The sequence below is a fragment of the Orcinus orca genome, chromosome 19 (genome assembly GCF_937001465.1).
Source record: "Orcinus orca chromosome 19, mOrcOrc1.1, whole genome shotgun sequence".
Classification (NCBI taxonomy): domain Eukaryota; kingdom Metazoa; phylum Chordata; class Mammalia; order Artiodactyla; family Delphinidae; genus Orcinus; species Orcinus orca.
The window spans coordinates 41,958,771-41,984,954 of record NC_064577.1 but is presented as its reverse complement, the minus strand read 5'-3'; the positions used below and the strand labels follow the sequence as shown (position 1 = coordinate 41,984,954).

The window sequence follows — 26,184 nt, the reverse complement described above, 5'->3', positions numbered from 1 at the left end:
TTCTTTAGAAAAATGTGAAGTTATGAGCCTTGTTCTTCTGTCTACTAGCCATCACCAACTTCGAGGCCTGACATAGGCCTCAGCCTGCTTTCTGTATCAGTAACCAGAGCAGCAGTTCTCAAGAGTGACACTCTGAAAAAAAATTGAGATATTTTAGTCAGAGATCTTTCGAGTATTGGCTCCACTTGTTTTGTGACATTGGGCAGATCACTCTGATTCTCTGAGTTTGTTTCCTCATCTGTAAAATGGTGTTCGCAGTACTTTTCAGAGATGGTTATAAATAAAAGGATGTGTAAAAGTGCTTTATAAACTGTGGTGTGCTGACGAATTTAGTGGTTTTATGCAAAGGACTTCTAGGCAGTTTTCATGGACTTATCTCTATTAATAAATCATATGGTGTGATAACATGGGATAATTTACTTTTGTTTCTTTATGAATTATTTACATTTGAATGAGTATGTAGTCTTTTACCCTCCCCGGGGTGCTCAGAGACCAAAAAGTCCCTTATTGTCCATAGCATTTGTTTTCTTTTTTCCTTTGCAGAGTAAAACACTATTTTAAAAAATATGTATATATTTATTTATTTATTTTATTTTGGCTGTGCCAGGTCTTAGTTGCGGCATGAGGGATCTAGTTCCTTGACCAGAGATCAAACCCAGTCCCCCTGCATTGGGAGCACGGAGTCTTAACCACTGGACCACCAGGGAAGTCCCTAAAACACTATTTTTTTAAGGGAATTTTTTTCTTTTTAAAAGAATCGAGAATGGAGTGGGAGGTTAGATTTAGCAGATGTAAGTGATTATATATAGAATGAATAAACAACAAGGTCCTACTGTATAGCACAGTGAACTACATTCAGTATCTTATGATAAACCATAATGGAAAACAATATAAAAAAAGAATATGTATAACTGAATCACTTTGCTATATAGCAGAAAGTAGCACAACACTGTAAATCAACTATACTTCAGTTAAAAAAAAATAACGTCATGCTTTCTTTAATACGGGTTTATCTTGGATTACAAAAGTCAGTCTTCCTACCCCAGGGTTTCTTTTGCACACTGCTTGTTTCTTGGGGTCCTTGGGTTCTGGCTCTGTCACTTGAAAGTCTTGAAACTGGATGTGACAAAGAGCTCAGAAACTTCTTAGAGATGGCAGAATCTGGTCAGGATGACCGGCCCTGAGGGAGGGTGCTGAGGGAGCCAAGCAGGTAGCTCTCGGTCCTGCTCCGTTTTGCCCATCCAGGTTGGCCCTCATCACTGCCTCCTGCTCAGAGTCTAGCTGGTGTCCTTTTGAGCCTGACCCACCATCTACCTTACTCTCCCTGACCCCGCTCTCGCAGTAGATGCAGACTCTCAGGGCCCTGAGAAATCTGAGTCTTAGGGAAATATTTTGAGGATGACCTGAAAGAGCTTCAGTTTGGGCAGATTTGGAATGAAAACAGGGTTCAGAGGTCTGCTGGGAGGAGTTAAGGAGATTTCTCTTTAATTATGGCCCCTAATGGCCCCGTCCATACTTATACAGACCTTGGAGAGTGAGGGAGAGTTGACATTCTGAGTGTGTTTTATGGGAAGCTAAAACTAACATTTACTGGGCCTACAGTGCCAGACTTCTTGTCTATAAGCATCATCCCAGGGTCTGCCCTCGTAGTCCAGCGGTTAGGACTCCACGCTCCCAGTGCAGGGGGCTCAGACTCTATCCCTGGTCAGGGAAATAGATCCCTCATGGCACAACTAAGAGTCTGCATGCCACAACTATAAGATCCCACACGCCACAACGAAGATCCCTCATGCTGCAACTAAAGACCCGGTGCAGCCAAATAAATATTTAAAAAAAACAAAAACAATAACAAAATCGTCCCATTACTGTTTCATTCTTAACTATGGTTACTCTATAGAAATTCTAACAGTAATTCAGGAAGACTGATATACACTCTTATTACTAAGACAGTGTTGGCTGTTAAGCCAAGTAGTCTCCATGTACTGTTTGGTAACATGGCCCAGGTTCCAAAAGACACATTTCCATCTCACTGGGTTATACATTTGTTCGGGAGATATTTAATACTTGAGGTTGTTGTGAAAAGCATTGTGTAGCAGTTTTCTTACTATGGAAGAGCAGACGTATGCTGGGTCTGTTAGATCTGTGACCTTAGACAAACAGCTTGAGTCCCAGTTTCCTCATTTGTGAAATGGGGATAATGCCTCATACTTGTGCAGGGGTGGCTACAAGAATTTTTAAAGATTTAATACATAGAAAGTGCCCAGGACAGTGCTTGGAACATGATGGATATCAAATAAATGGTAGCTGCTATTATTGTTAGTGCAAAGCATAGAAATAATCTAACTTAAACACATTCGAACCTATTCCAGTGTTGTCCAGCATGCTTTTTATTTATTTATTGGCTGCATTGGGTCTTCATTGCTGCACGCAGGATTTCTCTTAGTTGCGGCGAGCAGCGGCTACTCTTCGTTGCGGTGCTTGGGCTTCTCATCACAGTGGCTTCTGTTGTTGTGGAGCACAGGCTCTAGGCGTGCGGACTTCAGTAGTTGTGGTGCGTGAGCTCAGTAGTTGTGGCTCGCGGGCTCTAGAGCACAGGCTCAGTAGTTGTGGCACATGGGCTTAGTTGCTCTGCGGCATGTGGAATCTTCCTGGACCAGGGATTGAACCTGTGTCCCCTGCATTGGCAGGTGGATTCTTAACCACTATGCCACCAGGGAAGTCCCCCAACATGCTCTTATTTTTTAATTTATTTTATTTTTGGTTGCATTGGGTCTTCGTTGCTGTGCGTGGGCTTTCTCTAGTTGCAGCGAGCGAGGGCTACTCTTCGTTGCAGTGCACGGGCTTTTTATTGCAGTGGCTTCTCTTGTTGCAGAGCACAGGCTCTAGGCACGCGGGCTCCATAGTTGTGGCTCGCGGGCTCTAGAGCGCAGGCTCATAGTTGTGGCACCCGGGCTTAGTTGCTCTGCGGCATGTGGGATCTCTCCCCGGACCAGGGCTTGAACCCGTGTCCCCTGCATTGGCAGGCAGATTCTTAACCACTGCGCCAGCAGGGAATTCCCCCCCAACATGCTTTTGACATTACCTTATGCTTGGTGGCAAATTTTGTCTTTTAAGGGTGAATTTGATTTTCGAAAATGGCCAAAAATCAGAGTCAGACGTAGGTATGAATTTTTTTGTTGGTGGCGCAACCTCAGAAATGAGAAGTGACCATCATATGATAATATTTATGGATCTGTCTGGCAACCTGAGTTTGGAGGCAATTCCAAAAGAGGTGTTCCCTATTTTTTTTGAGCAATGAGCCTATCATTGGAAATATATAACTTCTGCAGATGAAATTATTATACATAATTTGAAAATCACTCATTTTAGTCTGTACTACTAAGTGTTAGAATAAATGACATAGCCTGTAAATGCTGTGGGAGAGCAAAGGAGGGAATCAGATTAGAGTGGATTGCTTTGGAAAAGCCTTGAGAAGATGGGACTTGAGTTGAACCTTAGAGAAAAGTAGGATTTGATAGTAAGGGATGAGGGGTGGTATTTCTGAGTATTGTGGGGGAGTCACAAGAGTAAAGCATATGTAATTTGGTTTATTTAGCACTTATTGATGGAAGACCTACCATGTGCTGAGCTTGGGAACTCAGATGAATGGACACTGCTCTGACTTTAAGAAATATACAGTACCCTCGGGAAGAAGCGCGTGTAAAAAACATAGTAGTGGTAGAGAGAGACAGAGTCAACAGAGCAGTACAGAAGAGTGGTACCTAATCCAGTGTAGGGATCAAGGAAGAAAAGAAGGTGCAATCAGGCTGACTGATGTGGTGGGTTACTGTGTAAGAAAGGAAAATGATTGGGTGAGACCCAGGCAGTGTGGAAGCTAAGGATTTGAAACTTTATGATATGGGAAATGCAAAGCCCTTGGAAAAGTTTGAGCTAGTATTTTGGGGAGATTAGTGAGTTGGTGGTATGCAGAATGGATTGAAAGGCTAAGAGATTAGAAGCAAGGAAAACATTTGAGAGGCTTTTTGCAGTAGAACAAGATAAAAATGAGAAAGCCCTGACTTAGAATTGTGGAGGAAGGCATGCGAAAGCAGAGAAAAAAATCATCGAGGATAAGTGGAATTCTTGACTGACTTGTCTTGGGAAATGAAAAAGGGTCATAAATTTATTCTGAACTTTGGTATCGAGAAGAATGGTGATGTTGTTAAAGAAATAGGGATGAGGGGAGGGTGAATATGATATTTAACATGCTGTCCAGTGGTTCACAGGGTCTGGTTCTTTGGGAAAGCACCGAGCACTCTTTTGGCCCATGTCTCTCAAATCCCTCCATCCATCGCCGTCTCTACATCCAAACCTAACTGCTTTGAACTTTAATTGCAGCTCCTCCACCCCCGCCACCCATGATCCGAAATGGTGCCAGGGATGCCCCCCCTCCCCCCCCACCGTACCGAATGCATGGGTCAGAACCCCTGAGCCGAGGAAGGCCCCCGCCTCCACCCTCAAGGACGCCAGCTGGGCCCCCCCCGCCGCCTCCACCACCCCTGAGGAATGGCCACAGAGATTCTATTACCACTGTCCGATCTTTCTTGGGTGAGTAGCTAGCTGTTTTAGTCTCATAGTTCCTGTGGTGACTTCACTAATTCCAGTGGCCGCTGCAGAGTGGGAGTGGTCACTTGGTGTCCTCTGTTCACTGCAGTTCCTCTCCTGACCTTCCCTCAGACTTCTGGGTCCATCCATGGACGTCCCTTTCCTTAGGCAAATTCTAGGCACGATTCCTTTGGAATAGATGGAAGTAAGATCAGCAGGTGTTGTGCTAACTCTAAAGCCAATCTCTTGCTCCCCAAGGCTCATTATTTGTGGTTAGCTTTTAGGTCAGAGACTGTATCCTCTTCAGGATTATTGAGACAGGAATTACGTATCCTCCTAGGAAGAAGAGCTCCTTTCTGGACCTTTGAAAACAAAACAACACTGTGTACACAACTTTTATCTAGTAATCCAAAGCCACTGACTAGTTGTGTTACTTTGAAGAAGTCACTTCATTTTTTTGGACCTCACTTCCCTTATCTATGAAACAAGGAGACTGACTAGCTCAAGAGTGTATCGGATTAACTTTTCCAAGGTTATAAATGAATCGTAGACTGCACCTAAGAGATTTCTAATTCATTAGGTCTGGGATGGAGCACCAAGTAAAGATTGTCCATCAGGTATTGTTAGACCCTCTGTTGAGGAAGTCTGGAAGGATCTGCACAGTCCCTTGTAGCCTGAACACTGTAGATTCTTTAATGGCTGACTCTTCTCTGGCCCTGCTCTAGTCTGTTCCTGTTAAGTGGACCAGTATTTTTGCTTGGAGGATATGCCCTTTGGAATGTGATCAAGCCACACCCATAGAACATTTGAGCCTTCTTGTAGAGGGGCCATGGAAAGTGGGAGTGGGAGCCATGACATGGCCATCCCGACTGTGTTGCAGAGCTCAATGAGGGGAGCCTGGGCCAAAAGGGAATTTTCTGGTCAGATCGTTCCCTAGCTGGTGGCATATAGTCCCATTTTAGATTAATTTCTGCCAATTTGTGGATTTAGTTCAGTTGGTTTCCCATGGTGATAGTCTCTAACATGACTATGTTACTGAAAGACAGAACTATATTTCCTTCTCCTGCCAGGCAAACAGCTGGGCTCCTTTCCTGGTATCTGCCTGGTTTGGGGTGGAAAGATTTAAAGAACCAGTTCAAAGACTCATTCCTTAACGTAAAGAGCCTTTGAACACACTGTGCGTACGAGGTGCAGAGAGTAATGCTGTTGCTGCCCTCACGAACCTTGCTTTAGTGGGCAAGGCAGGCGCTCATGGTACATCAGGAAGCCCGGGAGACTAGTATGGGGAGAGTCAGAAGTGGCAGAGAGGTGTGTGGGAGCACGAGGAAGGGCGATATGAATTAATATTGTTCCTTTTGCAGATGATTTTGAGTCAAAGTATTCTTTCCATCCAGTAGAAGACTTTCCTGCTCCAGAAGAGTATAAACACTTTCAGAGAATATATCCCAGCAAAACAAACCGAGGTGAGAGAAGAGAATCATGGAAGGTCTTCCATAATTGCATAGGCTGTAGAATTGGTGTGTGCTTTTCTTAGCTTAAAATTTGCTTCTCCTTGTCTGCATTTTCTTAAACAGACAACGAAGCCTTGTCCCAGATTTTAAAGGTTAGCTTGAAGAGCCTGTCTGTCTCTCATTTTAGGAATGTTTGAGTTATTCAGGGTCTGGTGGGTGACCTTGCGTATGTGGTTTTTATTTATTTTTTTCAGCTGCCCGTGGAGCCCCACCTCTGCCGCCCATTCTCAGGTGAAGCCTGGCTTGGTCCTGTTCCTCAGGAAAAGGATGGACCCTCTCCTCTTCTCAGATGGTCCCTTCCATTCTCCCTGAAACCTGCATGACAGCTCCTAACGTGTTTCTCCAGTGCAACCAACCTCGAGACTCCAAGCGTCCACCCAGCTCACCTCCATCTATGCATCTCGTCTCTGGACTTGGTGACCGGACTCTTTATATTGACAGTAGGGTCTCAAACCCTGCATCCATCCCTCCTCTTGCAAGCCCTGCTGGCCAGATGAGGAGAAAGATTCCATGTCTCCTGCTTTCCTCTGGGGAAAGGTGCCTTGTTGTGATGAATGAACTCATTGTCGGGGCGGGGTGGAGAATGGTACTCCTACCTTCTCCTACCCACTGTGGGGGGAGCTTGGTGGGTATATTATATTTCATCATTTTAGGAGGCTGGCATGGCCAAGACTTCTGGGGGTGGGCATTTTTAGTGAAATGGGAAAGGAGTTTGCAGAGAAGTGATCTGTTTTAAAGGTCAAGTTTAGAGCATGGGCAAGGAAGTGGGTCTGCTTTATTTTTAGGGGTATTTTGGCTTTGCCCTCACCCCACCCCACGCTTATACCCAGAAATAGGTTGGATATAAACACTAAATACTAATCAGTTGAACTAAACATCTAATAAAAAGAGAGGGTGAAGTAAACTGGGGGTCCTTTTAGAGCTAGTCAGTTCCTCTGCGTCACAGGGACCAGGAGCCATGTGAGCCCTCTGGGGCTCCCTGCTCCATTTCTTCAGGTGCTGAGGCTGAGGGATGTTTTTCCTCCTCTCACCACCTATCCCCTCAAGAGAAAAGTCCCTTTCATTCATTCATTATGGATTCAGAAACCCCCAAAACCTCTAGTGAGAGATAGGAAGATAGGACCTTGGCCTTGGCCTTAACCTTGACCTTGAGGCTGCCTCAGTCTTCTCTGCTTGGCCCTGAAGGCCACTGGCCCTTTCATCCCTGTTCAGAAACTTCAGCCCCTGATGGGTGCTCCAGGATGACGAAGAAGGGAAGGGTGAAGCACCTTGTGGAAGGGACCAGCTCTGCGGGCTGTGAATGGCTTTAACTGAGGCCCACTCGTTGTGAAGTTCATAGCCCATCTGAGTGAGCAGGCTCTTCCTGTTCCCTTCTGCACCACTCAACCCCAAGACTGCAGGGGTTAGCACAGCAGAGTAGAGAAGGGTGAGGAAGCTTATGGGGGTAGTCAAAGATTCCTCTGCCAAAAGCACAAGGACTTTGGTGCGGTGTGCCTCAGTCCAGTTGATCTTCCCTGGCAGCCAGCAATATGTTGTTTCGTCTTCCAGGTCCTAGTTAAAGAGCACAGAGAAAATGAAGGTTCCCAGTCTAGGTAGGAACTGAGCTTGGATCGTGGTGCAGGGACTTCCCCTTCTCCAACAGCATGATGGAGCTCCTGGGCTCCACATCCAGCTGGTTTGGTTTGCTAAAGCTCTTGTCAAGTGCAGAGGCTGCTCAAAGCTTGAAGTGAGAGCAAAGGAGCTTTCATCAGATACATCACAGGCTTAAACTGTCCTAGGGACCTTTCCTATCTGTTGGATCACAGACGAAGGATCTGTACATGGTGCCCAGTGAAACCCAAGTGCTCCCAGTGCTAGATGAGAGAGCTCTCAACTTGGGTTATTTATCTGGGGTCTGCGATCCTTTGCCATCCCCTGGACCATATTGACTGTTGGGGCAAACCATGATTAGGTCTGTGACCACGGTTTTTCTAATCATTCTTTATTTATCATTCTTATTTTCAAATCTGTTAGCAGTTACCTCCCAGCAGTATCCCCCCAGCATCCTGAAGCCAGTGGAGCTTAGAGAGAGGATGTTAGTGGAGGGAAAAGGACAAAGTACAAGACTTGATACTGCAGCAGAGTTCCAGGGTAGATGCTGACCCCAGTTACTGAACTTGGACTGTGAAGTCTTCCCATTTATTTTTGAAATGGGAGTTGATGCCTTTTGTACAATGTTATCAAAGCGTATCTCTTTTCCCCTCACTCCTCAAACATAGAGCATCGAAATGAGCATCACACGTAAAAGCCAAACCCCAGCTTTTCACTGGGGCTACTATCTTCCTCCCGTATGACCTGCTGCCCCTCATATTCCCCAGCATTTGGACTGTGTCACGTGGGTATTGACTGTATTTTCATTTTCTTGGCCTCATGGAAAAAGGCCTGGGACTAGATCTAGTCAGATGGATTTTCTTCTTCAGAGCATGTTGATGACACAGTACCTATTTAAATGTCTTTGCCTTATACCCTATTTGGTCCCTGTGTTAATAACAGATTTATTATCATGTATATTTACTATTGATGAATGGGAATGTGAGCCTCATAGTTACTGATCTATTTTGTATGCTGTAAAAAGCTTGTAATATAGGTTTGAGGTGGGCTGGCTACAAGAGCACTAAAACTTCTCACCTTTTAAACTGCTCTTTTTATCTGCTTGTGGGAATGTCATCTCTTCAGTGGAAGATTGGGTGGTCTCATGTTGAGGCTGTTGCCCAGTCCCATTAACCCCCTTATCCCTTCCCAGAAGGAAGAGACATTGCCCAACTAGGCATCAAAGAAGCTGTGTTAAAAGCCCTCGTGTGGGTTTGGTTTTATGATGTTTTTCTCGGGTGGGAAAAACTTCATAGTTGTTTCTTACCGCCCTTTCTGGGAAGCAGGCCAGTGGTCTGCAGGTTTTTAAATGAGCTAGATGCCCCTCTCCCCGTCTCCTCTGGTCCCCAGACCTGGATCGCAGCACTGTGGTGCTCCAGGTGTGGTTTGCTCTATCGTGGGGGTTTCCTCCAGCTGCAGAGGCCCAGCGTTTTCCCAGCTGGGCCCGCAGAGTGAGAGCACTTAGGGGCTATCCCACCCAACAGACAAGAGGCTCCTGTCTCCAAAACTTCATCCCAGCCCTCTGAACTGGCAAAGGCAAGGAGACTAGCCACTGACCATTGCCCTGGGGGCATCCCCTCACCCCATAGCTTCCCCTCTTGAAACCTAAATTTACCTCCAGGGAGAGGTGAGATAAAATTGTAAATAGACTTGCTACAGAGCAACTCAGGGTTGGGGTGTGTTTTAATTCTCCTGATCACTTGAAATAATCTGTAGGCTGAGTGCTTATGGGAGTGGGGGTGAAGTGTGACTCCAGGGTCCTTCCCTTCTGCAGAGCTCTGGGTGGAGTAGAGGGCATCTGAGGCCCTTTGGTGGCACTACACTGAGCTGTCTGTTCTGGAAACCCAACCTGCAATCAACTGCAAATCAGATTCCTCACATTCCAGTTGTAGTCTTTCTTTCCCTGTTGAATCTCAGTCCCTGGCTGTACGTGGTCAGGGTGGCTTTCTGTGAGCCACCCTACTTTAGGGAATGGGAGGCATTACAACTCTGCCTTCGAGACTCGTCTCTTAAAAGCAAAGTGAAGCAAAACTACAACCACCTTCAAAACACATACAGAAAAAAAAAGGATAATTTTAACCAAAGGAAGGGTTTGGTTGCATTCAACTCCACATTCATTGTGCCTTTACTTGTGTTAGATTTCTGTGCTTTCTTCCTCTCTCCCTCTTTGAAGCAATTAAAATCTTCCTTGATAACTGCTGTTTCCTTCTTTCTCCTCTTGTCTGACAACTTAGTGGGTTCCCTCTCTAATGGTCTTAAATCTCATTCCACTGGTGGCAGCGGGGCCGAGCCTTCTCTTCTCACGTCTAACCCTTGTCCTTTTCCACGGCGACCAGCATGGGAGCCATCGTCAACACTGAATAAAAGACTAGAGTGACGTGCGTGAAGAGTGTATGTATGTATGTGTGCGTCCATCTTTGTCTGCATGTGGATTGGTTTCTTTTCTTCTAAAAAATAATTTATTGTATGATTTATTTTGGAGTTGTTTCTGATTACGGGGCTCCCTCTCCCAATTAGCATTGATTTCTTTACCCCCTTCTACAGTGTATAATCCGGTCTCAGGTTGGATTCTTTGGTACATTTCTTTCTTCTGGATGCCGTGCAGTTTAATTAAACCTTGCTTAAAAACAAAAGCAAAAAACCTGAAAACTGTGTAGTCTTGTCTGGAATACCACCACAAGTGGTGGCATAGAAGAGAGAAAATCTGTTGCCTCCGGTTAGGGTACTGGTTTGACTCCAGATCCTCTGAGAAAGTAGAAATACTAACTTGGGCAGAAGCATCTGCAGCTTCCTCGGAGTTTTCTCTCCTCCCCTCCTGCTGTGTTTTGAAAGTCACAGTTCCAGTTAGCCAGGCTGACTGGGTGATTCTGATAGAGTTGGTCATTATTTATATTTGCCACCTAACTCCCCTTTGCCCATGATTCCAGGGAACTCAGGAGACCCCCTGGCCTTGTGTCCTTTCCTTATATCCCTAATGCTTCTTTCCACGTGTGTGTGTGGTAGATTCTCACACTGAAGTGTGAAGAAAAGGTGAGGGCAGAACACGCAGACTGTGTCTGTTTTTATGTGGGTGTTGCCTTTTTTTCTTCACTGCTTAAGTTGAAATCTTAGCTGGCTTTCTTGAACGTTGACTGTAGGTGTCAGAATTGAACCAGACATTCTCTGCTTACTGTGGTCAGCTGACATAATCACCACTAAGATTTAATGAGCTTAATCTACACTTTCATCACTAGCAAAGGTCTTGAAATTATTTCCCGTACTGGTTCATAATAGGTGTGTGTATGAGGCACTCTCACACAGTTTGATATAAAAACCTATGAGGGTGCGGGAGCGAGGGGAAAAAAGGGCCTCCTTTCATTTTCATCCGTATTTGCCAGGTTGGCTGAATTCCTGATTCTTTGACCCATCATTGTTATTAATATGATTAATAAACTACCTATTTATTGATTTAATTGTTCCTCCTGTGACTTTGAATAGCCCTCAAATAGAGTTTGCCTAGATGACTCTCAACTTGCTAACCCTATAAGCTTTCTCTGTCCTATTGGGATGGTATTGCTAGTCTGTGTACGTGTGCACGTGCCCGCCAGTGCACGCACGCACGCACGCACACAGACACACATAAGGATGCCGGACAGGTCCTTCCTGTGTCATTTGGTCCCTTCCTCCATGACACCGTGTATGGATTAGCAAGTGATAAGGACACTAGTTTGCCCACCTTAATTATTACCAAGACATAGCCGCTTATGGTGAATGTGCCTCTTTAAGTATTTTCTGGCCCAGCCCAGCCACTAACTGCAACTTACTGCAAGGAAGCTACCTGTCTCTGACTTCCTATTACTCTGCAGACAGAGGTAAGAGAACTAAAATGTCAACCTCAGGATCCTAACCACCCCAGAGGATAACTATGGGGAAATGCTTCATCTTTGACATCACTGGAGCCCAGTCTGGATTGTTTTTACACATAATTGAATTGATTCTCCACTCCTAGGTTTAGGGGTGTGAGATTTAAAGGACTGTATGCTGTCTGACCACAAAAAAATGTTCAAGCAAAAGATGGATATCCACTTGGCAGGAATGTCCTTTCCGTTCATTGAGCAAGCGTTGATTGCGTATTTTACTCTGTGCCAGGCACCGACAATATGAAGACGAATAGGACATGGTCTTTGCCTCCAAGGAGCTCAGAGTCTATCAGAAGACTTCAGGACAGCCACCAAGGGAAACCTATGCGGGGCATTAAAGGCTTTATGGTAATTAGCCAGGGCAGGAGGATGGTGACTGGCATTCCAGACATAGGAAACGGCAAGGACGAGGCACAGAAGCGAGAAACAGTATGATGGTCTGCTCATCATGTTACTGGAGTAGTGAAAAGAGAAAACTTCAACTAGGTAACCTTTTAGAGAACTTTCAATCTGGACGTTCTGTGATTCTCTGCCTGCTTCCACAATAGTCACTTATTCTTGTAGGCTTTTCTTGGACTGGTAGCTATATTTCCTGGTGAATGCTTTCATAGGCTCCAATATGCACGTTAAGTACTCATGGCTTCCTCTGCCCCCTCTGTCCCACTGTAACTGAGGTAGTTGTTCACCACCATCCCTTAAAAGCTGGCTGGGCACTTGTTACTACCATTTCTGGTTATGAAGGACAAGTTTTAGGTGTCCAGGTTATAAAAATAAATAGGAACAGTGAAAGTTGCTTCTTTCTAGGTTCTGTTCCCCTGTTAAGAGATCAGAAATACCAGCTGGTAAAAAAGTCTCCATTCTGTGGTAGCGCTTTCTCCATTCGTGGCAGCCTACGCTCTTCACTCTTGTAGTTTTCAGCTCCTAGAAAGCCTTCCCCAGATGTGCTCCTTCGCCATCTCTCCCTCTAAAACCTGCATCTGTCTATTCCCCCTCGGTATGTTTTAAGTGGTCAGGAGTTTGATCTCCTGTTAGACTTCCTGAGTTTGAATGCCAGTTCTTCCACTTACTAGTTGTGTGACCTTGGGCAGATTTACTCAACCTCTCTATTTCAGTCTTCTCATTTGTGAAATGGAAATAATTCCAACTTCATGGGGGTGCCTGTGAGAATTAATAAGGTGATATAGGTAAAATACCAGAGCTCAGCCCCTGGCACACACAAGCACTCAATATTGGTTTTTATCTCCTATATGAATGAACTACAATTAAGTTGATTGTATTATTGTTTCCCTATTTCTCGGCTTGCTCTATTTCATTTGATATTGAAGGATGACAGATACATGCTTACCATCACCTAGAATTGGATTTGGGTTTTTAGTGGAACCTGGGTTGTTAGCATTGGAAGCTGGCCTGTAAATTACTGCTTTAATTTATATTTTTCATTAAAAGTTCAGATTGCCACTCCATCTGTAGTGGTCTTCTCTGGCCCTGAAACCCTTGTATTTAGCCATAAAAAAATATATATTTTAAAATTAAGGGGCCATAATCCTCTCCACTCCCCACATTGTGTGGATTAATGGGATTAATGATAGGAAGGTGCACAGAATATCGTATTCTTATCTTTAACAAAATAAAAGCAAAGGCCTGGCCCTTTTTCTCACCCTTGAAACACAAATCAGGGAGATACTGTGATGAAGTGCAGTGTATTTATGTATGTATGTATAACTTTACAAAGAAACATTGCTTTTGGTTGTCAGGAAATGGACCTAGGCCCTTCGAGGCCACCAAAATTCTGTGACCTCTAACTAACCCTCGGCACATTTGCTTTGTGTCTTGCAGTGTTGGGCATTAGATATGTAAAGCGCTTAGCATCATACCTCGCACCCAGAACCGCCCAAATAATGGCAGGTATTATGTAGTAGCTCTCTGAAAATATAGCCCATTAGGGTAAGGAAAAAATGGGTACGTGCAGCAGTGAGAAGGTATTGAAGGAAGGGCGTGGGAATACAGTCGCGAGCGGCAAAAACTACAGCTCCCGCCGGGCCTCACTCAGTCGGCCCCGGCGCAAGCGCGCATCTTTCCGCCGAGGCCCCGGATGTAGACTGCCCCTACGGCTCGGTGGGCGTGGCCTCGTGGTGGCGCTGAGACCTGAGGCTCTCTTATTGGTTGTGCGCCTTCCCGCTTGATTGGTTGTGAAGGAGGGGGCTGGGGCCAAGGCGTGCGGCGCTCTGGCGACACCCAATCAGAAACGTGGCCGGGCTTTGGCGGGAGGCGGGAAAGCTGCGGCTGTGCAGATTTGGCGCGAGCGCGTCTGGGCTTTCCGGCTGACGGTGTGGTGTTTGTCCAGGATCCTGTCGTGGACAGTCCCTTTAGTTTTCTGTGGGAGACGTGAGAAGGCGCCGGCACTGAGGTGACGCAGCACTGTGAGGTGGAAAGGAGAGGAGGCCCGAGTCCTGGGGGGGCGGCGGAGTTGGGTGAGGGGCTAGGGCGAGGACCGCGGGTTCCGTAAGAGGAGGAGAGCTCAGATCGCGGGAGGGTGAGAAGGTCGGGGTAGGGAAGGGAGACGTGCGCCCTCGGAGTGCTCTGGCAGTTGTGCTGAGTGCGGCAGGAGGGAGACGTTCCCCGAGCATCTGGGGCTATGTGGGGCCGAGAGTTGGGTAGAGCGGGGATTGAGTGCGGAGTGAGGGCTTGAGGAAGCCTGTAAATGTGGGAGGCTGCTGGGCTAAGCTGGTGTTAACGATGTACCCCGTGCCTGGAGCCAGGGGGGTAGAAGTACTATGGACGCCACTTAAGATCAACTTGTTATTGTATGTCTCGAGTGGTTAAAAATTTGGGCTCTGGAGCCAGAATGCCTGGTCTTATATCCTGCTTTGCTGTGACGTTGGGCCTCTCTGCCTCTGTTTTTTTATCATTAAGATAAGGATAATAGTACCTACCTCTAAGGTGGTTGTAAAACTTAAAGGAGTTAATACCTAAAATGTTTATGACAGCCTTTTACTCGTAGTAGGTGGTGTTCGCTATTGTTGCATAGATTCGGATATGAAGCAAAATTAAATGCTAAAATATTGTTACAATATAATCTACTTATGAAATGAATTTCGATCTTCGGTATAAGTTACATGTTAGTTGTTTTTTCTTCACTTTTACATATTGACTGGCTGTCCTGTTCTCTTTTTTGTACGCAGCTGTGTTGCCGTCATGCCTCAAACCCGCTCCCAGTCACAGGCTACAATCAGTTTTCCAAAAAAGAAACAGCCTCGGACATTGGACAAAGCTAAAAACTCCAGTGACACCAAACTAGAACTGGCAAATGTCCAGGCCATACCCCGTTCTCCTTGTGCAAAAATTCTGCCTCTTAGCCCCAGAAAACGTCTGGGTAAGCTATCCATTATTTGAGTACAACTTTTTGTCTGGTAGCTCTCGACCTCTCTTTCTCAATAATAAGATGCCTTTGAAACAGCCTCCTGAGTTCAGTTAAGACCACTCTGTTCCCTCTGGTTATTTTCAGAATGGTTGCTAAGTGCTTACTGAACTTCAGAGTTAAGCTACTTATTGAGATCACTTTCCGAACTACTTAATAGGTCTGATCTTCAGTTCCTTAATACTGAACTTGGTTCTGTCAGTGTTTTAAACGACCTTGCAGTTAGTTATATAGTATTTTGAAACTTGCCTCGTTAGTTGTGAAATTAAGAAAAACAGGTGACAATTCTTGTTTTAGAGCAGTGGTTGGTAATCCTTTCTTTTTCTTTCCTTTTTTTTTAAAATTATTTTTTGTTTGTTTTTTCCTTTCTTGTTTTAGATCATCTGTTTTTAATGAGGGGTGATTTGGTAGGATCTGGAGACATTTTTAGTTGTCATAACTGAGGGGGTGATACTGATACAGTGAATAAAGGCTGGGAATGCTGCTCAATATTCTACAGTGCACAGGACAGTCCCCCACAATGAAAAATTACTTGGTCCAAGATATCAATGGTGCCAAGGTTGGGAAACCCTGTTTTAGAGCAATCCTAGAATTTCATCCCACTAAAACCTCTACCAACTAGTAAGACTCAGTGGTGCCATCTGGTGGCCACTATTTGCTTCTGGATGAGAGGCATTTTATTTTGGTGGTTCTGACCGTGATAGAAATTCATCCCCCTTTTTGGGGGGGATGCAGAGATCTTTCCAAGTCCTTTTACTATCCACTGCTATGAATGACCACATTTTGCTTTTAATGTTTCAGGTGACGACAACCTGTGTAACACTCCCCGTTTACCTCCCTGTTCTCCACCAAAGCAAAGCAAGAAAGAAAATGGTCCCCCTCGCTCACATACATCTAAGGGGCGCAGATTGGTATTTGACAATCAGCTGACAACGGAATCTCCTAGCAAAAGAGAACAAGCCAGACTTCACCAAAACAAAATATGTTCCTCAGTTCCAAAAGGTCAAGACATCGCAACAAATTCTGAGCAGAGATGTCCACTGGAGAAAGAATCTGCGTGTCTGAGACTTCTCAAGCAAGAAGGTTGGTTCTTACATGGCAACTGTTAGTGCAGCCTCATAAACATGGCTGGTGATTCCAAGTGAAACCTGGTGGGTCTTCTCAGTCACCTCTGTTGTGTCTAATTGTCCTTTCATGTCTGGCACAGGTACTTGCTACCAGCAAGCAAAGCAGGTCCTGACTACAGCTGTCCCAGATCAGCTGCCTGCCAGAGAAAAGGAGATGGATGTCATCAGGAATTTCCTGAGGGAGCACATCTGTGGGAAGAAAGCTGGAAGTCTTTATCTTTCTGGTGCTCCTGGAACTGGAAAAACTGCCTGCTTAAGCCGAATTCTGCAAGACCTCAAGGTACATTGAGAGTCTGAATTATGATGCTCTTGCCAAAATGACACTTGGTTATCAAGGGTTAAGAAAAAGTAGAAGTGCTTAGGGCACTGCAGTTTTCCCCAAAATAAGACATTTTTAATTTCACTGTCTAAATCTTTCCAAATGAAAGTGGACCTTATTCTCTTGTATGCTGTTAACTCTTCAAAGACACTTCAGGTTCCATCAAACCTTTATCTGAGGCCAAAATAACTTGCATGTTTGCATTTTTCTAGAAGGAACTGAAAAGCTTTAAAACTATCATGCTGAATTGCATGTCCTTGAGGAGTGCCCAGGCTGTATTCCCAGCCATTGCTCAGGAGATTTGTCAGGAAGAAGTATCCAGGCCAGCTGGGAAGGACATAATGAGGAAACTGGAAAACCATATGACTGCGGAGAAGGGCCCCATGATGTAAGCATTGCTCTGCTGCATGTTGCTCTGTGAAAATCTGCAGGATCCATTGCCCACAAACTCACATTCTCGTCTCTTGAATGTATCAGTTTGCTCATAAAAAGAACATTTCCTATATTTTCTCTCTGAGGGGTAGTTACATAAGCTTAAAGGGAAAGAAGAAAAGAAAAAACAAAAGCCTTCTAATTTTAAATTGGGGGAAAATGTTTTTAAACTAATTACTTGAAAAACCTGTATGTTACTTTCTGGTGATGATGGGGGGTATCATCATAACAGTGACTGGAGGTGGGACAGATTATGATCTTCAAACTGGTCTTTTTTTTTTTTTTTTTTTTTTGCCGTATGTGGGCCTCTCACTGTTGTGGCCTCTCCCGTTGCGGAGCACAGGCTCCGGACGCGCAGGCTCAGCGGCCATAGCTGACGGGCCTAGCCACTCCGTGGCATGTGGGATCTTCCCGGACCGGGGCACGAACCCGTGTCCTCTGCTTCGGCAGGCGGACTCTCAACCACTGCGCCACCAGGGAAGCCCTTCAAACTGGTCTTAGCTGTAGGAATGTGACCTAGTGTCAGCCCAGATCAAACAGATTGGAGAGTTAAGGTGAACATGGATACTAATTGTTTCTCTTTTTTTGTAGTGTGTTGGTGTTGGACGAGATGGATCAGCTGGACAGCAGAGGGCAGGATGTACTGTACACACTGTTTGAATGGCCATGGCTAAGCAATTCTCGGTTGGTGCTGATTGGTTAGTGCTCTGTTGTTTATGTTACATGGTGGTTCTAAAGACCTTTTTCTAATCTCTTCAGTTTATTCATCACATATTTTGTTTTGTTTTGTTTTTTGGCTGTGCCATGCAGCTTGCGGGATCTTAGTTCCCCGACGAGGGATTTAACCTGGGCCCCAGCAGTGAAAATGCCGAGTCCTAACCACTGGACCACCAGGGAATTCCCTTATCAACTATTATTTGATCTTACACCAGCTTTCTGCTTTCTTACCAAAATAAGAAAGTTACTATAAGATAATAGGAACCTTAATCTAAGTCAAGTCAACTTTGTTAACTCTGGATAGAAATGACATAATGCTGCATTTCAGAGACAATTGATTTTGGGAGTATCTGATCCTGCTTATAATTGAACAATTCTAAACGTAACTCAAAAAGAGCATTCTTCGATGATTATACACATCTTATCTAATGGGTATTGAGGGTGGGGGTGGGGGAAAGTGCGAAGCAACTGTTGGAATGCTGGATTATAACTGGAAATTTTATTCAGTTTTTTGGTGGGTGTTTTTTTGTTTTTTTAATATTTATTTATTTGGCTGCACTGGGTCTTAGTTGCAGCGTGCGGGATCTAGTTCCCTGACCAGGGATCAAACCCGGGCCCCTGCATTGGGAGCGTGGAGTCTTAACCACTGGACCACCAGGGAAGTCCCTTATTCAGCTTTCAGAGGGTTTGGTTTTCCTTTTACGATGATTTGACCAATGATGCTTAGTGTCATTTATCTCCTCCTCAGGTATTGCTAATACCCTGGATCTCACAGACAGAATCCTGCCAAGGCTTCAAGCTAGAGAAAAATGTAAGCCACGGCTGTTGAACTTCCCACCTTATACCAAAAATCAGATAGCCACTATCCTGCAGGATCGACTTAATCAGGTGAGTGCCAAGCATTGTACCAAGCTGAGTGTTCCTTGTATCACCTGTGAAGGTGGTTCAAAAATATTTTGCTTTGATTGCATTACTAAACAGGGAGTTCCTATAGCCCATTCATTTTTATATGAATTTCTACTCTTGGCTCCATTTTAGATGCCTTAGTGTTGGAATAAAAAGAGTTAGAGGAGTCACCCAAATGCTTCTCTAATGGCCTTTTAAAATTGGACCCATGGGGACTTCCCTGGTGGCGCAGTGGTTAAGAATCCGCCTGCCAATGCAGGGAACACGGGTTCGAGCCCTGGTCTGGGAAGATCCCACATGCTGTGGAGCAACTGAGCCCAAGCGCCACAACTACTGAGCCTGCGCTCTAGAGCCCGTGAGCTACAACTACTGAGCCCGCGTGCCACAACTACTGAAGCCTGAGTGCCTAGAGCCTGTGCTCCACAACAAGAGAATCCACCTCAGTGAGAAGCCCGCCCACCACGAAGCCCGCCCACCCTGCTCACCACAGCTAGAGAAAGCCTGTACGCAGCAACGAAGACCCAACACAGCCCTAAATAAATAAATAAATTTATAAAATAGGACCTATGAAAACACTTTCTCTATTGGAAATGACCAAATAGATTTTAGTTTAGTTTAGTTTTGCTAATTTGAGTTTCAAGTGCTTTTTTTTCCCTTTGTGAACCTCTACCACATTCCTACAAAATGCTTAAATGTATGAAATCCCCATTTACTTCTAAGCAGAAAAGGCGTCTTAGACCCTAAAGGTTGGTCAATCAAGTCTGGGACCTAAATTGCAGAGGGGAAGTCTTATAGTTCAAACTGTCATCTTCTATGTCTTGTTCAAAGGCATCTAAAGATCAGGTCCTGGACAATGCTGCCATTCAGTTCTGTGCCCGCAAAGTCTCTGCTGTTTCGGGAGATGTTCGCAAAGCGCTAGATGTTTGCAGGTGAGTTATGGCACTGTTGGCTGCTTTTATTAAAAAAAAGAAGTGCTGTTGATTGTCTCATGTAACTCAAGTGAATGTGGCTTAAGAGGCTCCATTCTGCCACTTTTTACGCTCAGAAAGGAGGACTTGTTTCTCAGTGGGGAGCTCTGCATTTCCACCGGTGTTAATGTCTGAAACATTATCAGTCCATTACCTACAGAGGGAGAAACAAATGAGATGTTGCTGGCACTCCCTGTGGTGATTATAGATTGGTTAATTACATTTGTATTAAAAAAGACTCCAGTTTACTTTTCCATTAGCTGGTCTCAAGCAGGTTTATTTATGGACCTGAACCATCTTTGCCTTTAGACTTTTTTTTCCCTTCCTTTGCTTTTGTGAGCACCCCTTCCTCCAGTTGGTGGTCCCCCACAGTTGTACTCCAGACCTCTCTCTCCCTTCCCATCCCCCGGCCCCTCCTGCTGGGGAAAGCCTCTGTGCTGACTGATGAAATTTCTTCCTTCCCAGTAGGGACACTTGGTCCATTAAAATGATACTTGCTGTGTTGGCCCGCTGGTCCAACTTCCCCCTACTGCGATGCAGAAGATCCAGGTCTGGCTTATGGCTTCCTGTGGGCAAAGTACTTTGGAGAGAGCAGTGGGAGAGTAAGCTCTTCCTATTGCTAGATGGTGTCATCCTGGATTTGAAAGTTTCCCGTAGTCAGCGAACTACTTGGGTAAAGACTGCAACTATGAGCAAGAGTCAAGTAGGCCAGTGTGGTTCTAGCCTACACATATCCTGTGCGGAGATAACTGAGGACCCTCCTCTTAGGTCTGGTGTGTATGGGCGGTACTGGCTCTCTTAGTCAAGCACCCACACTACGTGTCCTCTCTCCCATCCATGACAGGTTTTCCTTGTTCAAAATGTTATCATTGGCTCAGTGTACGATGACTTACTTGGCCTCTGTAATAGGAAACCATGTAGTGTTGAAGTTTCTCAGATTCCCTGGTCCATGAATTATTTCAAGGCAATTAAGTCCCCTGGAGCTGAGACATAACCCAGTTTTGTCTGGGGGCTTTCAAGTTATAAGACATGTTGCTTTTTGTTAATGTGCCTGTTTTTGAGCTTTGGTGGTTTGGTGTGGTGTTTGGTTTGGCTCAGCCTAAATTAATTTTAGAAATTTTTTTTTTTACAGGAGAGCTATTGAAATTGTAGAGTCGGATGTCAAAAGCCAGACTATCCTCAAACCACTGTCTGAATGTGAGTAGTTTATCTCCTTTTTGTCTTCCTTTATAATTGGAAGCTTAACTTCTCTGAGGAAAGAGATAGAGAGCTGAAATGAGCATAGTTAAATCCACAGTTAAATCCACACTCACCCATTTGTGTACGGGTGTCGTGTTTTTCATGAATTTCATCCACTTTATTTCCATCTTGCCTGCCAGTGCTATAATCCATGTGTTACTGGAAATGAGTTCTCCAGGGTGTTACATGAATGGTTGGGACAGAGTCAGTTTTCTTTCCAAGCTCTAGGAATGAAAACTAGACAGTAAGGTTGGATCAGCTTCTCTCTGGGTACTTACGTTGAGTGCACTTTACATCTCAACATAGGTGAAAGCAAAGCCTGGGAAGTAAGAGAGTCAGACAGGAAAGAATTGTGTTCAACTTGAGATATCACAAGCCTTTAAACAAGTCTAGGAGGGTGGAGGTACAAAGATAGTATTGCTACGGTAAACTGCAGCCGTTTACAAAAATGACAAAATTAATTTTCCTTTCCTTCAACCTTGTTCTCTTAGCTATGGCAGATGTAAAATGTCCATGAACTACATATCTTGTGTTTAATATCCACTCTTAATCTTTAGAAACAGGACAGTCTGATTTGATTGTTTCTTCCTTCACTCCTGCACTGGTTGAGTGTTACTAAAATTGTTTCTAGCACCATAGTTCCACAGAAAACTCTTTTTTTCATCAACTTGTTGAAAGAAAATTAATAAAAGTATTTCAGAATTAGCCAAACTTAGTGCTTAGACTGATAGGTAATATTTGCCAATGCATAGACTAGATACTGGTTTCTCTTCAACTTTTCACATTATTCCCTTTTTTCCCTTACCAATAACATTTAGGCTTATCAGTGGACCCTGTGAGCACCGCCTACACACATACAACTAAAAGGGGTTGTGAATTCCTGTCATAAATTATTAATCTAATTCCTGTCTTTTGACCTCTGGTAGGTGTGGTTAGCTTTTTACAGGCTCCGGACGCGCAGGCCCAGCGGCCATGGCTCATGGACCCAGCCGCTCCGCGGCACGCGGGATCCTCCCAGACTGGGGCACGAACCCGTGTCCCCTGCATCGGCAGGCGGACTCTCAACTACTGAGCCACCAGGGAAGTCCCGGTGTGGTTAGCTTTTAATGGCTCTAGAAAGCTATAGGGAGACTGACTTGAAATAAATATAAGAGGACACTCTCCAATAAATAGCACTAACTGGGCTTTGACACAGTGTGGGTACACCAGTGTTGAAGATACTCAGACACAAGCTGGATAGGTGACCACTTTTTTTTTTTTTTTTTTTTGCTGTACGCGGGCCTCTCACTGCTGTGGCCTCTCCCGTTGCGGAGCACAGGCTCCGGACGCACAGGCTCAGCGGCCATGGCTCACGGGCCCAGCTGCTCCGCGGTATGTGGGATCTTCCCGGACCGGGGCACGAACCCGCGTCCCCTGCATCGGCAGACAGACTCTCAACCACTGCGCCACCAGGGAAGCCCAGTGACCACTTTTTGGGATTGTTTTGAAGAGACTCAGCTGTTGGTAGGGAGCGAGACTAGACCTCTAAATTCCTCTCAACTTTAAGATTCTGCTTGTTTGATCGCTGATCTCCAGTTTCTCCATGATGATTAGTCCTCGGTAGCATCCCATTTGTGATCATGAAATAGAAGCAAACTCTTGTGAGACAACTGACCTGGTCTCAGGAAGTAACCTTAGGCAAAGGTTGTTACAGAGCAAATCGCTCCCCTGTCTTGCAATTCCTGTGTCCAAACAATGAGGCCACAATCCTCCGAAGCTTGTTGGCAGTTTCCCAACCTCCAGACTCTGAGATGGTGCTATCTGCTAAGATATCCAGTGACATTTTCTCAAGTGTTGCTCTCCTGGAGATCAGCTTGGGCAAATGAACCCAACCTCAGAGGTCATTTGGGGAGGCTATCTAGAGGACTTAGGTAGGATTGTCCATGTTTAGCCACTCTTTTTTTGATGTGGACCATTTTTAAAGTCTTTATTGAATTTGTTACAATATTGCTTCTGTTTTATGTTTTGGTTTTTTGGCCGTGAGGCATGTGGGATCTTAGTTCCCCAACCAGGGATCGAACATGCACCCCCTGCATTGGAAGGTGAAGTCTTAACCACTGGACCGCCAGGGAAGTCCCCTAGCCACTCATTTGATTTGAAATGTTAGGTAATTTTTTGAGCCTTTAAAAATGACCAGGGACTTCCCTGGTGGCACAGTGGTTAAGCATCTGCCTGCCAATGCAGGGGACACAGGTTCGAGTCCTGGCCCGGGAAGGATCCCACATGCCGCGGAGCAACTAAGCCTGTGCACCACAACTACTGAGCCTGTACTCTAGAGCCCACGAGCCACAACTCTGGAAACCGGTGTGCCTAGAGCCCGTGCTCTGCAACAAGAGAAGCCACCGCAATGAGAGACGCCCGCCCCACAACAAAGAGTAGCCCGTGCTCGCCGCAACAAGAAAAATCCTGCTCGCAGCAACAAAGACCCAACGCAGTCAAAAATAAATAAATGAATTTTAAAAAGACCAGGCCCAGCCATCTTTGTTTCAAGGTTCTATCCTTTGCCTTTGAGATATTAGGAACCTTCCAAGCAAGGCTGAGTACATTGGTTCTCTGTCTGGTCCTTATTCTTTCATGAGGTGGATTTTGTCTCTCTGACATTAAATTGCACTCTACAGGATAAAATAGCTCACTGTTCTGCCCAGAAGAAGGATAACTGTACTTTCCAAGTCATGTCACACTTTGACATCTTTCTAAGGATCACATTTTGTCTCATCCTTTGGCTTCTAGTTACAGAATTGGAACTTCTGCTTTGCTCTTGAATTTCCTTCTGTTAAAACTTAATATCATCTGTCTCAATACCCACAACATTTTAAAAATCTAATTAAGCTTGATTTATTTACTTTATAGGTAAATCACCCTCTGAGTCACTGGTTCCCAAGCAGGTTGGTGTTATTCACATATCACAAGTCATTTCGGAAGTTGATGGAAACAGAATGACTTTGAGCCAAGAAGGAGCACAAGATTCCTTCCCTCTTCAGCAGAAGATCTTGGTCTGCTCTTTGCTGCTCTTGACCAGGCAGCTGAAAACCAAAGAGGTCACTCTGGGGAAGGTTAGTTGGGAATCTCAGCAGATGGAGCTGGGGTGGAGATGAGAATCTGCTTTGCAGAGCAGATATTTTCCAAAAGGCCTATCACGCTCCAGCTGATGTGAATTAAAAATGGATTTTAACAGTAAGAATAAGTACTGGTATCATGTAAAAGGCAGCTGACTTTATTTCCCTTGGGTTGTGGTTGAGACTTTACCATTAATCTTCTCCCCTTTATTTCTGCCTCTCCCTATGAAATATATAAAGCCCCTTTCTTGCATTACAGTATAGGTTTTTGGCAGTATCTCCAAAATGCCTTTTCAAGGATTTCATTGAAAAGGGAGAGAATTAGGGTATTCAGATAACTATTTTGCAAACCCAGATTCACATTCTTTTAAAAGATTACAGGGTTACAAGAGATATGACTTTTGGGCTTCCCTGGTGGCACAGTGGTTGAGAGTCCGCCTGCCGATGCAGGGGACACGGGTTCGTGCCCCGGTCTGGGAAGATCCCACATGCCGCGGAGCGGCTGGGCCTGTGAGCCATGGCCGCTGGGACCGCGCGTCCGGAGCCTGTGCTCCACGGCCGGAGAGGCCACAGCAGTGAGAGGCCCGCGTACCGCAAAAAAAAAAAAAAAAAAAAAAAGATATGACCTTTAAGCAACATTTGTTCTCCCTTGTTTCCTCTCAGTTATATGAAGCCTATAGTAACGTCTGTCGCAAACAGCAGGTGGCAGCTGTGGACCAGTCAGAGTGTTTGTCACTTTCAGGGCTCTTGGAGGCCAGAGGCATTTTCGGATTAAAGAAAAACAAGGAAACGCGTTTCGCAAAGGTACAACGAACTGCTTCTTTGTGACATTGCTTTTAACTGTCCTGCTTTGGCGAGCTTATCTTTTGCTAAAGTAAAGATTTAAAAATGACCACAATTAGATAAACAATTTTTTTGTTAGGTAGGGTTTAAGGTGTGTGAAGATAGGGCTGTAGTATGAATGAGATTTTTTATTTTTTCGGGCTGTTGCAAAAGCAGTGTTTAACTTGCTTGCCTCTTGTGAGACAAGTTTAATACGGTAGAAGTTTGTGTAATAAAAACTGCTTTTGTGAGTTCTCCACCATGAAAAGTGCTTTTCTCTTTGCAGGTGTCTCTGAAGATTGAAGAGAAGGAAATAGAGCATGCTCTGAAGGACAAAGCTTTAGTTGGAAATATCTTAGCTACTGGATTGCCTTAAATTCTTTTCTTTTATACTAATACTCTGCCTAAAAGTATCTGGCTGGCATTTGGAGAGGGATGGAATCTTCATTTTATTACTTTATATACACTTAGGTCTGAAAGCAAACATGACCTTTTTTACTTAAAACTGATAAAATTTAAGCTATAAATTCGTGAATATTAGCACAGAATTATTTATCTTTGGGTCTTATTATGTTTATGCATTAAAAACAACCAAGTAGACCCTTTTTAATTACATTCACTGCCTCTACCTCTAGTGTGCCTCTAACCAACATGCTTGCAAGTATACAGACTTAGGCTGTGGAAAGTTTATATATTTATCTCTGTTTCCTCAAACATTGGTGTATTTTAAAGAATTTTTGGACTAGAGGAAGAAGAATGAAAAAGGGGTTGATCCAGGAAAATCAGCAAGTCCACGTGGAGATCTGGAGGACACTTTGATCAAAGAATGTCTTTCTGTTTGGAGTATACTGTGTTCATGTTGCACATACTTCCACGTTGTGACTTTTTTTTTTTTTTGCGGTACGCGGGCCTCTCACTGTTGTGGCCTCTCCTGTTGCGGAGCACAGGCTCCGGATGCGCAGGCTCAGCGGCCATGGCTCACGGGCCCAGCCGCTCCGCGGTATGTGGGACCCTCCCGGACCGGGGCACGAACCCGTGTCCCCTGCATCGGCAGGCGGACTCTCAACCACTGCGCCACCAGGAAGCCCCCACATTGTGACATGTTAAAGACTCATTGAGTGTCTTGGGCACTCCCAAGCTTGTGGAGGTGGTAAGGAGGATGTGACTACAGGCTGTGAATATATTTATTTTCAAGTTGCATTCTTTGTTTTCTTAAGCAGTCACATTTCAGGAGAGCTCAGACTTTCAGAAGGCAATGTGAAAATTGTGAAAATCCTCCCCAAACTGTCCCACTGTCCTGGCTGCCCTCAGATGAAGCCACTTGTTTCAAGATGCCTTCATCTGGGGTTGGATTTTCAATGACACCTCATTTTCCCAGTCTTCTAGGTAAATGCATCCATACGGTTACTCAAGTCTCCCCTCTCTTCTGGGTTTGGTTTCCAGTGGCATTAAATGGCAATTTGTGACGGGGACGCCAGAGGGCACCATTATAACACTGACTGCCTCGAAAGTGCAGGC

At 44.8% G+C, this 26,184-nt stretch overlaps 2 protein-coding genes across 11 annotated transcripts in view; both read left to right on the top strand.

Annotated features, from left to right (window-relative positions):
* Nucleotides 1-11,176, top strand: part of WIPF2 (WAS/WASL interacting protein family member 2) — a 43,549-nt gene extending 32,373 nt beyond the window's left edge. For all 9 annotated transcript variants that reach the window (XM_049701401.1, XM_004282759.4, XM_049701403.1 and 6 more), the window contains 3 exons: nucleotides 4,378-4,587; nucleotides 5,946-6,047; nucleotides 6,290-11,176. In XM_049701401.1, the coding sequence (XP_049557358.1) occupies nucleotides 4,378-4,587; nucleotides 5,946-6,047; nucleotides 6,290-6,330 (353 nt within the window). In that variant the 3' untranslated portion in view covers nucleotides 6,331-11,176. The remainder of the gene's footprint in view (nucleotides 1-4,377; nucleotides 4,588-5,945; nucleotides 6,048-6,289) is intronic.
* Nucleotides 6,385-25,864, top strand: CDC6 (cell division cycle 6). 2 transcript variants are annotated; one of them, XM_004282763.4, is made up of 12 exons: nucleotides 6,385-6,632; nucleotides 14,806-14,996; nucleotides 15,843-16,124; nucleotides 16,249-16,448; nucleotides 16,700-16,875; nucleotides 17,511-17,617; nucleotides 18,385-18,524; nucleotides 19,371-19,471; nucleotides 20,643-20,707; nucleotides 23,639-23,841; nucleotides 24,508-24,648; nucleotides 24,953-25,864. In XM_004282763.4, the coding sequence occupies exons 1-12, from the start codon at nucleotides 6,385-6,387 to the stop codon at nucleotides 25,040-25,042; spliced, it is 1,944 nt and encodes a 647-aa protein (XP_004282811.3). In that variant the 3' UTR covers nucleotides 25,043-25,864. The 2 variants fall into 2 exon arrangements, with proteins under 2 accessions (XP_004282811.3, XP_033266898.1); XM_033411007.2 differs by lacking the exon at nucleotides 6,385-6,632 and adding an exon at nucleotides 11,325-14,030.
* The last annotated feature ends 320 nt before the right edge of the window (nucleotides 25,865-26,184 follow it).